This window comes from Lepeophtheirus salmonis, chromosome 6 (genome assembly GCF_016086655.4).
Source record: "Lepeophtheirus salmonis chromosome 6, UVic_Lsal_1.4, whole genome shotgun sequence".
Classification (NCBI taxonomy): Eukaryota; Metazoa; Arthropoda; class Copepoda; order Siphonostomatoida; family Caligidae; genus Lepeophtheirus; species Lepeophtheirus salmonis.
Window position 1 is genome coordinate 53096094 of NC_052136.2, and position 15582 is coordinate 53111675.

Consider the following 15582-nt stretch of genomic DNA (forward strand, 5'->3'; position numbering starts at 1 on the left):
TGCTAGAAATGTATTAAACAGTGTCATTTACAACTAATTATAAGTAAAATAATCAAAATTTCAGGCTTGAAATATAATTATACTAAGAATTGGAGACAAAAAACTGACTACTTCTTTGTAAACATATTTTCAGTATGGGATGCTTCTCATTAATATCACATAGAATTATCCGATGTATTTAAGTACTTTACATTAAAATAAACAACTAGATTTTTATAATTTATCATTGATATTGTTCAGAAATATACCCTTTCTTAATCACGACTATACACGTACGCTCACGGGCTTAATATCATATATTTAAGGTAATTAGATCATAATTATAATTGAATTCTGTTAATGGATATTACATTGATAATTTAAAAAAATTGTAAAAAAAATTGCCTATAGTTATACGTATGTTTTTATGGCTGTTGATGAGGGGATGGTGTTTGAATACTAACTTATTCTTGTTTAAGAGATAAGTGTTTCTGCTGTATACATAAATATATTATATGTATATAAAAATAAATTCTTATTTATTGTTAATTCAAAAACAAAAAAGCAAGAGCGTAACGGACACTTATTTCGTTTTGTTTTCCTTTTGGTAATAATAATTTCACGTCTCAATTTTCAGTTGGACCACACAAGGAGGAGATAGAAGGAGCAGCAAATGGTGTTGGTGGAGCTGCTGTTTAAAGAATACAAAAAAAAAACATCGTAACTTCTCTCTTTATTCTTTGTTTTAAAACATTCATAAATATCGTCAAAACAAAGAAGAGAGAGAAATAGGTTGCCCATTCATCAAGTCAGATCTCTTGGTCAAGGCATATCATAACAACATAAGTATACCCTTATATATAGAACTTGAATATGCAAACAAACCATTTACTTCTACTCCAAAAATTAATAAAACAAAAAGGAGGAAACTATGTTCCAAAATGGAATAAATTAAATTAAAATCTGTAAAATTACTACGTTATTTATTTATTTCAAATTCTTTACTACTACTTTTCCATCTACTAAATTAACTTCCCTAAATTATGTATGTGTGTATATAAATAGATTCATTCCATTTTCCGAGTAGTTCATAGAACAAGACATGATTATTAGTCAAAAGAACGAGAGAGAAAAAAACTCATTATGTGTCGACAAGACGGGGTTTTTTCCCTCATAGTATGTACATAATTCACCAGACACAGAAAAAAAAACTTTAAGCGGATATGAAGATGAAGATATTTATATACATACATCCATATATCTATGGAGTGTGGAGGGAAGTCACTCAGGCGTTAGTTTCAGCACTAAAAGTGAAATAAATTATGATATTTCCACAAGTAAAAAAATACAAAACTGTTGACATGATTTTATTACTTTTCCATACAAAAAATGGCGTCCTCAGAGCCAAAAAATACCTATTGTGGAAATTAGATGTATATAATAATATATAGAACAAAGAATTGAACAACTACAAAGGTATTTTAACATCTCCATTATACATATTATAATGTTGTTAGAACTACATAGTCGCACATATCATCAGCACTAAGATCTTTATCATATCCTCAAGGTATTTAAGAAGTTTCTACTCTGGTAGAAGGTAGGTGATGTGTACTACTATTCTTAAGGCCTTCTACCCATAGGTAAAATAATAACCTCTCGTACAAGTTCTATTTATCTATTTAATATTTATGTTCCGTACAACGATAAATAAATTTGTCAAATGGTAAAAGTCACAACATGTAGAGATTATTAAATAAAATAATAAACACAAAACAAATTTTGGTAGAATTTTAATTTTGTTTTTAACGAGGGTTCAAGATTATTAGCGGGGATTCCTTCTTTGTACCAACATTTAAGAAGAGAAAAATCACTTTTTTGAGCCGCTTCTGCTGATAAGTGGAGTTAATAGAGATGTGAGCAACCACGAAAGGAATGTTGTTATTGTTTGAAGAAACATTAAAAATATACTTTTCTCAAAAGAGGGGGGGGAGAGGGTAAAAAATTGCTAATTCTTTAAGTTACTAACTCTACTATAGACATACATAGAATTGAGACGTCCTGCTGATAGCAACTTTTATGAGGAAAGTAACAAAAGGAGAAAAAAAACACAGATTTTCTTTGACGAAGCAATTTGTATAAAGAGTGAAATTCACTACTAACACAAAAAATATGTGTGTCTTTGTATTTAGCACTCAGAAACGATCCAAGGAACTACTACTCCGCCTCTCATGAGATTGGAGGAGCCAGGAAAAACAACATAACTAGAATAAACCCACTAAAATCAGGTCCGGATGTGATGAATGAAAAACATAATAATAATAGCATGGTTTATAGGAGTCAATTATTATTATTATAGAAAATAATGATGGATAATATCCACACTCATTGAAGAAGAAAAACAGTAAACCACTACAACATACCACTACGACCGGAAGAGCCTCATCACAATATATACACTAATCATAATAACCTCCTTCTCCTTAGTTTAATAATAATAATAAAACAAAACAAAAAAGAATTATTTCTTTACCTTCAACCCAGAGTTTCTCAACACGATTCTCAACTTTAGCACTTTTAAGGCCAACACAGAGTGCTGAAAGAATTAAAAATCCCACAAAAAGCACTTTCCCTGGATGTTTTTGAATAAATTTTCCGAGCTGATAGAGTTCTTTTTGTATCTTGGAGCGAAACCAGAGGGCTCCCTTGTTCCCGGTGGCTTTACCCTGAAAAAAAATACACACACATTAGTATGATATATATACATCTAAACTATTAAATTTTCTTTCTTAGAAGCAATATTAAGAAGCATTAACTATGTAAGCAAGTATTCAAAATAATATTCAACTGTATTAAAATAGTATCAAAATAACAAATAAAAATGGGAAGAAGTCTATTTGTCATAAATATTTAAAATACCAACAAAAATAATCTATTATTAAAAAAATGTGTCCTTATCATATAAATACTAATTAGTGAATTTCCTTTAAAATAATTAATTAATTTGTCTTTTGTACAGAGTAGATATATTTGCATTTACATTGGAACTACTAGTGTTGGGAGTCGGTTATAATTTTAACTAATTCAGTACTTCGTTTTAGATTGGCCTTGATCTCAAGGTGATTGTGTGATCTTTTTTTTTTGCATAATGACATTTCGGTCTATGATTTTAATTTCAGTCTGCAGTTTCAAACTGCGGTCTGTAGCGAAATATTAGTCCAAATTGGTCTATAAAAATCACATAGAACCAAACTGAAACAAAAATTCGATCTCAAACCGAGACATGGTATACCTAATCATCACTAAGATAATACACATGTATGATACTTAATGAATAGATACAGCAAATTATTCTAATAGTCAAACCGGTTGTTATATATACGGACAAGTGTTTATCTAAGGTCATTTTTTGCTAATCTATGCATGGAACATACACAGAGCACATTTATGTTTATTATTTGGAGTTAAAAGAACCCATTAGGGATTGTTAGGGTTCCATTGGGATGGAAAACAGGGTGTGAAGAAGAGGAGAAGTTCAACCCCTAAGAGTGTCTGTGATATTATTATTATTCTTATTCTCCTCAACAAATGGGGAGGGTACCAAAAAAAAAAACGAGTAGAGATATATACACATATAGCCAGGTAGTAAGAAACGCATTTAATAAGAAAAAATAATAAGAAAAGAAGAGGCGGGAATGGTTATATCTTTATAATAAAAAAAGATTTAGACATTACAGCTTCAAAAATAAAAATAAAAACGTATTTATTTTTTGTTAAAATGACTCAATTTCTATGCTTATTTATTTATTTTACTTTTTGTCATTTAATGTGTAAATAAATACTATTAGTAACTCGGGGAAGGAAGTTGAACGATCAGAAAAAAAAGCAATCTAAGAAATTAATAGTAAATGAAATTCGGAAAATGACAAAAAAAAATTATTTATTTATTTCACAATTTTTCATTAATATTTCACAAGTCCGTTGACAGAAGATAATTGAGAATTGGAGACAAAAAGCATTCATTACCTTTTGAATTCGATCCAAGGCCAGAGCCGCATCCACCCACGGTGTTCGCGTAACCAGAGATTCATGAGGTTGTAAGGATGGGTGGTGTTGTGACTGCTGTTTTCCACCTTTGGAAGATGATTTTTTCCTCTTTTTGTATGATTTATGAGATGTACCCACTTGTGAGGCACTATGCTGTACAGACACCATCTTCTGCTGATATTTTCTTGATTGATAATTTGTCAATAAGGTAAAATATATTTAACTATTAATATTATTATTGATTATAGGAACTCATCACTGGTTATTTATTAAGTACTACGTTGTGTATATTTACATATGTATAATATATATAAAAACAATCACAAAACAAAAAAATAACAGGGGGGACCTCATCTGATGGAGATATATCTAATAACTAACATGTTAACAGCATTCAAAACTGACTCAAAAAAGAAGAAGAAAAAGGAGCACACTCCCAACAGCAGTAGTAGAAACAATCACGGACCCTCCTTCCTTGCGTATGGGAGCGTTCTTCTTTTTATGTTTCTTCCTTTTCTTCCCTCACGTACGCTCTTCTTTTTTTTCCTTTTTTACCATTCTGTTTTCATTGTATTAACATTACATACACAAGGGAAAAAGAAGAAATATAGAAGGGATGAGGATTTCTCACCTTTATAGGCCAACTGGGCTATGAATACCTCATGAATTCAATACATATGTACATTCAGCCACAAATTACAAACTCTGTCTTCTTTTTTCGTGATCATTATAATGCAGGAGGTTGCGTTAGTCTTTTGTAATGGAAGACCTTTGAATAAAAAGCATCTCCTACATCATTTCAAGTTGTAACACATGGCCAAACTACTGATATGTAATCCTATGACGTAAAATTTATCAATTTCTTATTATTTAATTCTGACGAGTATTTTTTCTATTCTAAATTAGCAATCGCATAGTCTCCCAAAGATTAAATCAGAATAATTTTTTGGTAGAAATGAACGATAGTTGGGAAAAATGTAATCAAGACTCCATTCTTAGGAAATTATTCCAGCTTGTTTTTGTGCTAAAGAGCCACCGAATACATAGGAGCCTTGAGACCGTTCTAACGTTTTCCTTTGATTCGTTCATTTCAGAAATTTTTTCGTTCAATAGTAAATTTATTTCCCCTTATTCGTTCATTTATTGAAACAAAACAATAGCTACGAGATCAATGTTTGTCCAATTTTAGTTGCAAAAAAAAACTTTTTCCTCTAAAGATATCACCAATGACTGGAGGGATGAGATTTGTGCAAGAGTGCGAGGAGAAGGCAGGATCGAGAAATATGTTTTTATTAAACTTTACCATTGATAATATCAGCTGCCTGTATTCTTTTTTTTTGGCGGGGGGAAGGGGAGAAAAGCTTTGTTTTTAGAGAAGAGAGCTTTTTAGATTTGATTATATTTAATAACGTATACATTCATTTATTATGCATTTCAAAAACCATTTAAACCAAAGGTATGCGAGAATTCTTCTTTTAAAGGGAGATGTTAACTCATCCTCGACTGAATAAATAATGACATAAAAGTAGCAAAAGCACACGTTAAACCGTTTTTTCCTTTTATAAGCATTGTAATACTAAAATCGTGTAAGCGAAGCTTTAAGAGCGCCTGCTATAAATGGGGTTGAAGAACTTTGAAATTCCAATGAAGTTCAAAAGGCTATTTGTCGACAATTTGTCATATAGTTTATGGGGAAAAAAATAAATTCTTAAATTTAAATTGTCAGACATATACCTATAAAAAAATCAGACGTGTGAAATTCCTAAATCCCAGTTTTTATAAGATTATTTAATTATGATACTAACCCTATCACATGCCTCTTTTTAAATATAGGTATACATTCGACTATTTGAATCCAATAAATTGGTGTTTTTAATAATAATGGACGAATGGCCTTAGAAATTATGTTATGTCTTCATAGTAATTCCTCAGTTCTTGTAGTCCATTTGTAGCGGACGCACTTCAGCTTTCGCTAGCAGGCTTATAGTATTTTATGTCTAATCGCTATACTTAATTATTTCTTTACAAAAATCCCATCGTTACTAATGAGGTACCACAGATGACGCTATTGTATCGTTTTTTCCCGTAATGTAAACAATGTTCCCCCTTCTCAAAATTCGTCTTGGACATTAATGGAGATTGTAAAGCTAATTAATTAAGTAATTCATGATACACTCAACGGCCTTACGGACCAAATTATTTATTCAAAATTCCCTATGCAGACATATGTCTTTAGAGAACAATAATGAACAGCTAAATGAATCCCGTTCAATGAATTTTGCCGTTAATCGTTCAATTTTTCTCTATTAGAACACAGTGCAATGCTTTGCTCACATAATAATCAAGTCTTTTCCCAAAAGAAGGCAAATTCTTACTCTTATATTATTTTATCTACAGATATCTCCATCTTTTAAATAATATTTAATTTAATAAAGATATCAAAATAATAATAAAAATTATTGATGTATGAAATTGAATTAAAATAAAATTAGTTGGTCGAATTTTATCTCATGTTGAGTTTGTTATTTTGATTATTTTTTTTCAATCATTATATTTGAAATGCCTTGGCTCAATTAAGCTTTATATTTTTAGACTCTCTTCTTTTTGTTAACGATCCATACCCTATTTTGCAGCTTTAATGAGATGAATAGTTCAATAAGTAGGCACAAGGGGTTCTCATTTCCACGGAAATATTTTTTTTAAATTTCGGAATCCCGGGAAATAACAGGATTACATTAGTAAATGATAAATACTCTGTAATTTATATGTTTATTTCTTGATGTACTTTAAGGGAAATAATACATTTCAAGCTAATTTTGCTCCTAAATTATCAATTCTTTTATTCTTCATTTCTATCATGATAATTATATTAATTAATTAATAAATCAAAATAATTTATGATTTAAGAAATAACTATATAGTCGTATTTTGGAAAATATTGCAGACGTGTGCATGCATACAAAGAGCAGAGTCTGTATTTGTTTTTGTTATTGCTCTCTGATGTATATCGTAATTCATATGCATTTTCAGTATATGCAAAGATAAAAATCCCGTGTATTTTTTAGCTGGCCTGTTATTTTGGAATCGGTAGTGTAGAGAATGAATTTTCTTTTCCTTAGCAGTTTTCATTATTATTTAATTCCTAAGTTGTGAACATTTCAATTATATTCACAATCTAATTGAGTATTCTTGTGTCTTTAAAAGTCAGAGTGCAACTCTGGGGGGATTTGTTGCAGAGTTATAATTGTCAGTATTTTTTAGAATCTGAGTAGAATTGGGGATCGAAATTGGAGTAATTCTACCTAATGTCATTGTTTATATCCTTTTATCCTTCTACTTTTGTCACAGGGGATTTTAGCTGATATTATGAAACGTCATATGCATTATTATTTCTTTCCTCCAAAAATTCTTCAAATGGTCAGGATTTCATGTATATTTTCGGTCTCTCTTTTTTAACATGCCCATTCTACACTGGATTTCATAATTAAGTATAAGTCAAGATTTGAATAAAATATAACACTGGTATGTAAAAATTGACTCTTGTATGCGTTTTGTATATATTATCGGTTTTTGTTAGTGAGCACTCTAGAGACTAAAGTACTCATCACATCATGTTAAATTTATTTTCTGTGTAATTGTGAATTACACTATCCCACACGCGGGATTAATGTTAACTTGGGCATCACAAGAATCCAGGTAGCTGTTAATACAAATATGAAACACATGAAATATCAACATAAACTGAGTGATTATTCAATATATGTATTTAATAAAATAAATAATTCCAGGATTTCTCGTTGGTGTAAAATTTTGGAAAATCCCGGCAAAAAGAGATACCGGGAGAAAATCCCTTATATGTGCAATTCTTTATTGTGAGACATTCTTAGCATAAATAAATACTTAGATGTATTCTACATACATACACAGGGGCGTCTGCAGGATTATATTTTGTTTTTGGAATGTTTTGGAAAAAAGATCCAAAAATTATCTAAAAAAATCAAAAATCCATAGATATTTACAAAAAAATATTTTTTTTTTGGAAAAAAATCATAAGTATTAAAATTTCTTTTAAAAATCTACAAATTTATTTACAAAAAATAACTTTTTGTAAGAAAATTTCAAAAATTAAATTTCGAATATTAAATTTTTTGTAAGACAAAATCAAAAATCCACAACTGCTCACAAAAAATTTCAAATATTAAATTTTTTCTAATTTAATTTCAAAAATCCACAGATATTGAGAAAAAATTAAATTTTTGAAAAAAAAAAAAATCAAAAATCCTGTTAACAAAAATAACATTTTTTGGAATTTTTTTTTAAATATCAACTTTTTTGCTCTACTGCATAGTTTGCCCAAATGACGGAAAAAAATATAGTAAAAAGCAAAAATTCCTTATTTGAGGAGGGGGCTACAGCTCTTCCATCCCACCCCTTGCGGACGCCCCGATAACTAAGTATTATTATAATAATACAAACACAGAATCATATTAATAATACAGATAATAATAATACGAGTTTCTTCTTGTTTTCTTGGAACATTTTCCATTTGCATATTCTTGGATAGGAGTACACATTATACTCTTATCTTTAGAGTTATTATTATGGACCCTCAACTCTCACGTCAACTATGTTTTATGTAAATGTACTTTTTTTTCTTTGTTTGAATTAATTCTGGACATGACGTATTCTGGATAGTACAATTTTTGTTGTGTTTCTACATATATTATGTAAGCGTAATATTGCCTTGACTCAAGAAGTTTTGTAATTTCAGGTTCTTTACTCGTATTTTTATGTTCTTACTCTACTCGAATTGAGTTCTTTGATCGTTCCAACAACAATCTTGGATGTATCTGTAATATAATCCGCTATATTATTTGTTCAAAAATACCTTTATTTTTCGAAATGAAATCCTAAAATAAATTTTTAACTCCTGTTTTCTCATTAAATTTTTCCTTTCAAAGCGATAATTTTATGGTCCAATACAAAAATCATTCATGTGGGGGGCTACGGCCCTTCCCCAGCAGACAACCCTGCTGATACCCAACTGGAACTCCGCTGGGTTAGTAAGAAATATTTTTTTCTAAAAATAAATCGTCCTCAAAAGGATATCGTTTATAAATAAGATCATAAAGTAGGTCTAATTTTATAATCGAGTAAAATATAATTAAAATGACTTATGTCTAAGCACTTGGGAGTAATGAAAAGCTTGGGAATCACTCACTATGTTAGGACACGATCATTTTTTAGATAAACAACTTTTTTTACAAAATAATATTTTCATCTATGAATAGAAAGTATTTTTATAGAAATTTTTTTGATGTCACTTCAAAATAATCCATAATTTTTGACGAACATCCCAACTTTTAGTAACCACTGTTAAATGGGTGGAATGGAACGTTTTAAAAGTGGTAAGGAGGTATATATATAGTCAATGTCGGGTTTAAAGGGCGTCATCGACACCCCTTGCTCAAAGTTTAGCAGAAGGGGCCCACACGAAATTCATTTGTTTCCAAAATTTAATTCGAAACTAAATTTTAATTTTGAAAAAAAAATTAATCATTACCATAGGCTAATGAGATTGATTGCCTTTTATGCTCTGATGAAAGGAATGGAAAATACTACTAAACCAAAATTGTTTTTTTATTAAAGCTACATGTAATATTATAGTTAAAAACTCTCGTTGATCTATCTAATTTGAGGTTTTACTATTAAATAATAAATTATCAAAATTGAACTTAATTGATGCTACTATTAAATGTATAGCAAAATAATTTAATTATGTACATTATATAATTGCATATTTAGTTGTGCTTGTTCCTTAGAGACTTTGGTCTTTTATGCCTTATTACTCTGCGTGTTTACTGAGTATTTAAATTTAAATTTTCGTTTTTTTTTGCAATTGTTTAATATAATTTTTATGAAGTAATGATACACTTTTTTTAAAGACAAATAATGACTTTTGAGTGTTGCGGTAGGTTTGATCTGGAAATCTTTTATTTGACTGAGATTGCTATAATATTTAAATAATGGAACGAATTCTCTGCAAGCTTGGTTAGGAACAATCTGGTCTTGTTTTGTCCCACAATAAAAAATGACTAACTTTTGTTTTGCTACGTCTGATATATGTGAAAATCGTCGGAATCCTTTTGAACATACATTTGGAAAATGGTCTATGTATATTGGTCATCTGGAAAATATCAGTGTTTTATTCATTATTCCTTCCTATTTTGAAAATTTGAACCTATTAGTAAGCAAGGATCACTTGAATTTATATTGTCATCTCTGTCAGCAAATATATTGTGGAGGGTTGTAAATTGTATGCCATTTTGGGTATGTAGAAAACAAATAAAACGAAAGTTATCATGGTTATCTTGACCATTTTAAGAATATTTGGAGAAGAGTAGAGTAGCTGACATGGCGGTTCATTAATTAGATAAGCTACAACCAGCTATGAAAAGAAAGAAGCATACACAAGTTCCACTCCGTATCTAGTAAGGATACCAGATGGTCTATTGAAATATGAACACTACCTCATTAATTAACTTTAAGTCATTGAAATTAATTCATATATCAATATATTAAAGTATAAACAATTAATTACGCAACAAAACAAATCTGAGCTCTTTAGCTTACATACAAGGCGAGAAAATACCACTTAAAAGGGATTGACTAATTTCCATTCGCACATTCCCAGCAGTTGGGTGTCTTCAGGACAAGCGTCTACGCCGCTGACAAGTTAGAAACGTTGGATAGGAAGAAAGGCTATGTCGAAAAGGCCAAACTGAACCCATAAGAATTAAATAAAAGAGTTCAGGCGAGCCCTTCAAGTAGATGAGGGCCCATACAAGAGATCTCGATGATAACTATCAAAAAAGTCAGTGGGAAGAACAGTGTGAGGGTGGAGAGGCCATTTTAACATCAGCAATGAAAGAGACACATATTTTCCTTTCGGAAAACTCTATTGAATTAGTCTTTTGAACTGTTTTTTTTTACACTCCCCCCCCCCTACACCCCTAATGATAACCCCATCGACTACACATTTTTTGTGAATGTCAAGGGGAAGGCCTGCATTGGCTGTCTTCCAAACACTGAATCCACTGCTAGCCAGCCAGCACAGGGACGCCATGACAGAGACGACATCTGCAGCCGTTGCCAGGCCACATCTATCTATAATATTTCGTTTAAATTCTATTGTTAATTAATACATTATATCTAGTTGATGTTTAAAATTCAAAGTGTTTAGATTTTAATGGACCGGTATTCGCAGGAATTACTATGTTCTTGATCCTTAATTCTACTTTGAGTTCAACAAGGACTTACTCTTATAACCCCCCAAAATCCTATATGTTACTCTCTGTAGTTCATGGTTTTCTCTTTACACGTAGATGTTCTCTCTACAAGAATGAAAGAATAAAAATAGCAGATTGAGAAAATAAAAAAAATATTTTTGAGGTTTCTAATAACAACAAAAACTTACACTAAAAAATGCTGATGATTTAAAATCCACACCTATTGTCGTCTCTGAAACTTACCAACCTATGCTTCTTTTTATTTACGCTCGCAAGGATTTGGAAAATTTGATCATCTCAATTTAATATTTAATTGAGGTCCACAATTTATAATATACCGAGTGGAAACGTAAAACTTACACACTCGGAGTAAAAAAATGTAATATCCTGCCATTTTTAGTTGTATTTTTAACAAATATCTCGAGTAAACTTTTTTCTGATACATAGCCAATGTCAAATTTATTTATTATATTCAGCCGTTATTAGCCTCAGAGATGGCGACAAGCCTCTTGCGAATAGAGTTACATGTATTGCAAATGAAGTTAGGATCCATGGCACCCCACTTCTCGTCGACGGAAACCTTCATTGCATCAACGTTCGGTGGAAAGTTGCATCATGACCTCCTGTCGATGTGCAGCCAGAAACGAAAGTCGAGGGGATTAACATACGGACTGTATGGTGACCACATTCTCTGTCCTAGAAGGCGATGTTGTTAGCTAAGAAGGTCTGACTAATTTTAGAATTGTGGCCGTAACCAGGGGAGCAGATTGGCCTTGAAAATGTTGATGTACATGGCCTTGGATGTGTCTATGAGGGCCCCACATTAATGATTGGTACTTTTCCGGAACCCTCCTTCTCTCTATGGTCCCGTTCTAGTCTAAGCTCTTCTTAACATCGTTGATGGTATTAAAAGCCATCTCCATCAGTCTGGCTGCCTCTGTTTGAGTATGAACCGCATAAAGAAGAGTCAATATGCTAAGCCTTGAATCTCGCTGCGATGAAATTTCTTGTCCAAAAAAAAAAAAAGATCAAAAAGCAGCAGGGGCTTGAGATACATGGCTACCTATTCGATTAAAGTCAGTTTTAATTATCTCACACATAAACTCTCAAATCAATATAATACCATTGTGGAAATTTCAAATTTCCACCTGGTAATTATTAATACACACACACACGGCTAGGATAAAATGTTGTAAGCCAACATTAGAATGAGTATTTGTGGAGATTCCAGTAATTTCCCCATAATTCAATTGTAAAGATACATTTATGAATGAAGAACACATTTGTTACGTTAATTGTAGACATCAAAGGCAGGATGATGATATACCTAGGTACAAATGTAGTATTTGTGCTCGTAAGTTGTAACTGTGAGACTTCTTCTTTTTCACTTCAAAGCAAATAATTCAAAAAATTCATCATCTATAATTCAGTGTTAGAAACATGAAACATGAAATATACTAGAAGTTTTTTATATAATGTTGTCTATTTTAATTATATATTATTTACGAAAATATCATTTCACAAGAAGTTTTTTAATTTTTGTACCAGTTTATACAAATATGTACTTGTATACCTATAAAAAATAATAATAAAGTATTCATTTGAGTTAATTATAATCAAATAACATTTTTAATTTTTAATTGAATCACACAAGTCAACAACAACAAAAAAAAAAAATCTTTTATATTCAGTATTAAATCTTATTTTTGGAAATTTTCGATTTGAATTTTTAGTGTATTTTAACCATTTTTATAAGTTTGAGACCACTTTTAAGCAAGAAAAAATCAGTTAGCTACGTGAAAATTAACTTATTCTTAGAATTTTTTTTTTTTACAAATTTCAAATATGTATATATATATATATTAATTGCCATTACCTAATCTTGTGAAAATACAAAGGTTAAGAAACCATCATATTATAAAAGAAATTTCACCTTTGTGTTTAAATTGTTTCTGCATTTAAGTAATTCATTTTTATTGCAAAATAGTATTTGGTTGTAAAATGTTTAGTTCCGTTGCAATATGGTGTTTTTTTGAGCAGAAATTTAGTTATCTGGTGTTATCCACAAACTGGGCGTTCCTTAAAATAATTTGTACCTTGATCTAATGTCCACCAACAAAAGGAAACCCTAGTACAAAGGTTCTTCACAGATAATAATTATATTTAAAAAATAATACGAGTTACCCTTCTAGCTCGTAACCCTTAGGGTAGATACCCACACACGCATAAAATCCGTTTTATCTCTAACCACAGAGCGTCTCCCTAATAGGACTCATTAATATAGATAAAAAAACCCAAAGGATTAATGATCTATAACCTTAGAGGTAGGTATCGTTAGTGTTGCTTCAGTCCTTATTTAGAACTGAAGACTGCAGTCCCGTCCATTTAAGTCTCGGTCGAGTCCCATACAGTCCTGCATATTAGTCCTAAAAACTTATAAACAATGATCTAAATCCGCTGTGTTTTTTAGCTAGCCCGTTAATTTGTAAATGGTAATATATAGAAGGAATTTTCTTTTTTTTTTAGCAGTTTTCATTATTATTTAATTCATGAGTAGTGAAAATATTTTCCTAAATATATTCAATTATATTCAAAACCTGTTTGAACGTTGGTGCGTGCTCATAAAAGACAGAGTGTAACCCTGAGGATTTGTGGCGGGGTTATAAATTCTTATTGGACTGAGAGTAGAATTGGGGATCGACATCAATTTAATTCTGCCAAATGTTTAAATCCTTTTGTCCTTCTTCTCTTGTCATATCCGATTGTAGCTGATCTATTGAAACGTCACGCTCTTTCTTGCCTCCAAAACATGCTTCATATTGTCAGGGTTATCATGTTGATTTTCGGTGTCTTTTTTTAAGATGTCCATTCTAAACTGGATGTTCATCTTTGCTTATAAAGCTTGGTACTTGATGACGTCACTTAACTTATTTTTTAAAAATAAGTTCTTGTACTGGCAGTTCGAAGAACCGATGGTTTTAAGGACCTGTCCCAAGAACTCATGGGACCCGTCTTAATAATGGACTAGATGGGACTGAATAAATAAGGACCGACACAGCACTAGGTCTCTTTGCTCATTGTTTGTATGTCTACGAGTTTCCATAATTTTATAACTTGTACTCTGTTACCCAATTGTTGAAACATTAAAATGTGTAAACTTTACGTGTCAAGGGCCAGGCTATTCGGTATCGAAAAAAAAGATCATATTTTTATTCAATTAAGATTTTTAAAAATTTCTAGTTGCTTAAGTATTTGTCATAACAAGGATGTAAGGATCTAGGTTAAATCAAAAATTTGAAGCAGTTTTGTAACTACAAGTTGGGGGTGTTTAAGGGGGCGTGGTCCTAACAAAACGATTTTTGTAGGTTCTAACTAAAATATAAAGATAATTTAAATTTTATTCCTTTAAAACTACAGAATTGCTAGAACAATACAGATTATTGAGTTTAACAATCGTTTTCTTTTAAATATGTCTCCGGGCATTAAACCAAATTTGGGTGTATCAAAATTAGAATAAAGTCGTTAATTTTTGGAAAGGAATCCTTAAAATAGGAAATATCTTTTTTTTTTTTAACCTATTTTTTTATTATTATTGATGAACCAAATGTTTAATCAATTAATAATGAAAGATTGGACAATTATAAATCTATTTAACTCCACTTTGTAGATCCGAATAATCTCAATGGGGTCACAATATATCATCTTGAAAAAGTCATCAATTTTTTATTGATGAAAAATAAAACTGTGGAGATTTCAAACAACTTTTGCTTGTTTCAATATTTAATTAAGGACCATCTATGTTCTTAAAATGAATCACGAACTATAATTAATTATTAATAATAAAAAACATAAACGTGTTTGCATACCTTTGTCTGCAGTAATATAATTGTTAAATAAATTGTCTTTTCTAAAAAAAAAAAATTATTTTCTAAAGAATGGTATTGATATTTAGTATTTACTAACCATTGTACCTCAACCTAAAATAGATATTGCGAGGAAAAAAAGGTTCAAAAAACAATAATTTGAAATGTACAGTTTATGTCACTTTCCCAAACTTTAATCAAATTTGTACTTGAGCTAAATACTTATATATTTCAATCATATTGCAGAGATTTATTTATTTGGTCCAAACACAGAACCAAAATAAGGTTAAGTTTTTCTGGACAAAGTCTCATTTTCGCCGTTTTTTTTTACTTTTTTGCCCCTCACGTTTGAGAGCTTCCAACGGTCCTGTATCATTTGATTATACCCCTCCTTTGATAAAGGT

General features: G+C 30.6%; 1 protein-coding gene across 1 annotated transcript in view; it reads right to left on the reverse strand.

The window, feature by feature from the left end:
* The window catches only part of ptc (protein patched), a 34104-nt gene extending 29671 nt beyond the window's left edge, over positions 1-4433 (reverse strand). The window contains exons 1-2 of the mRNA XM_040714513.2: positions 4006-4433; positions 2513-2705 (exon numbers count right to left, since the gene is read on the reverse strand). Coding sequence (XP_040570447.1) covers positions 2513-2705; positions 4006-4194 — 382 coding nt within the window. The 5' untranslated portion in view covers positions 4195-4433. The remainder of the gene's footprint in view (positions 1-2512; positions 2706-4005) is intronic.
* Between the last annotated feature and the right edge of the window lie 11149 nt (positions 4434-15582).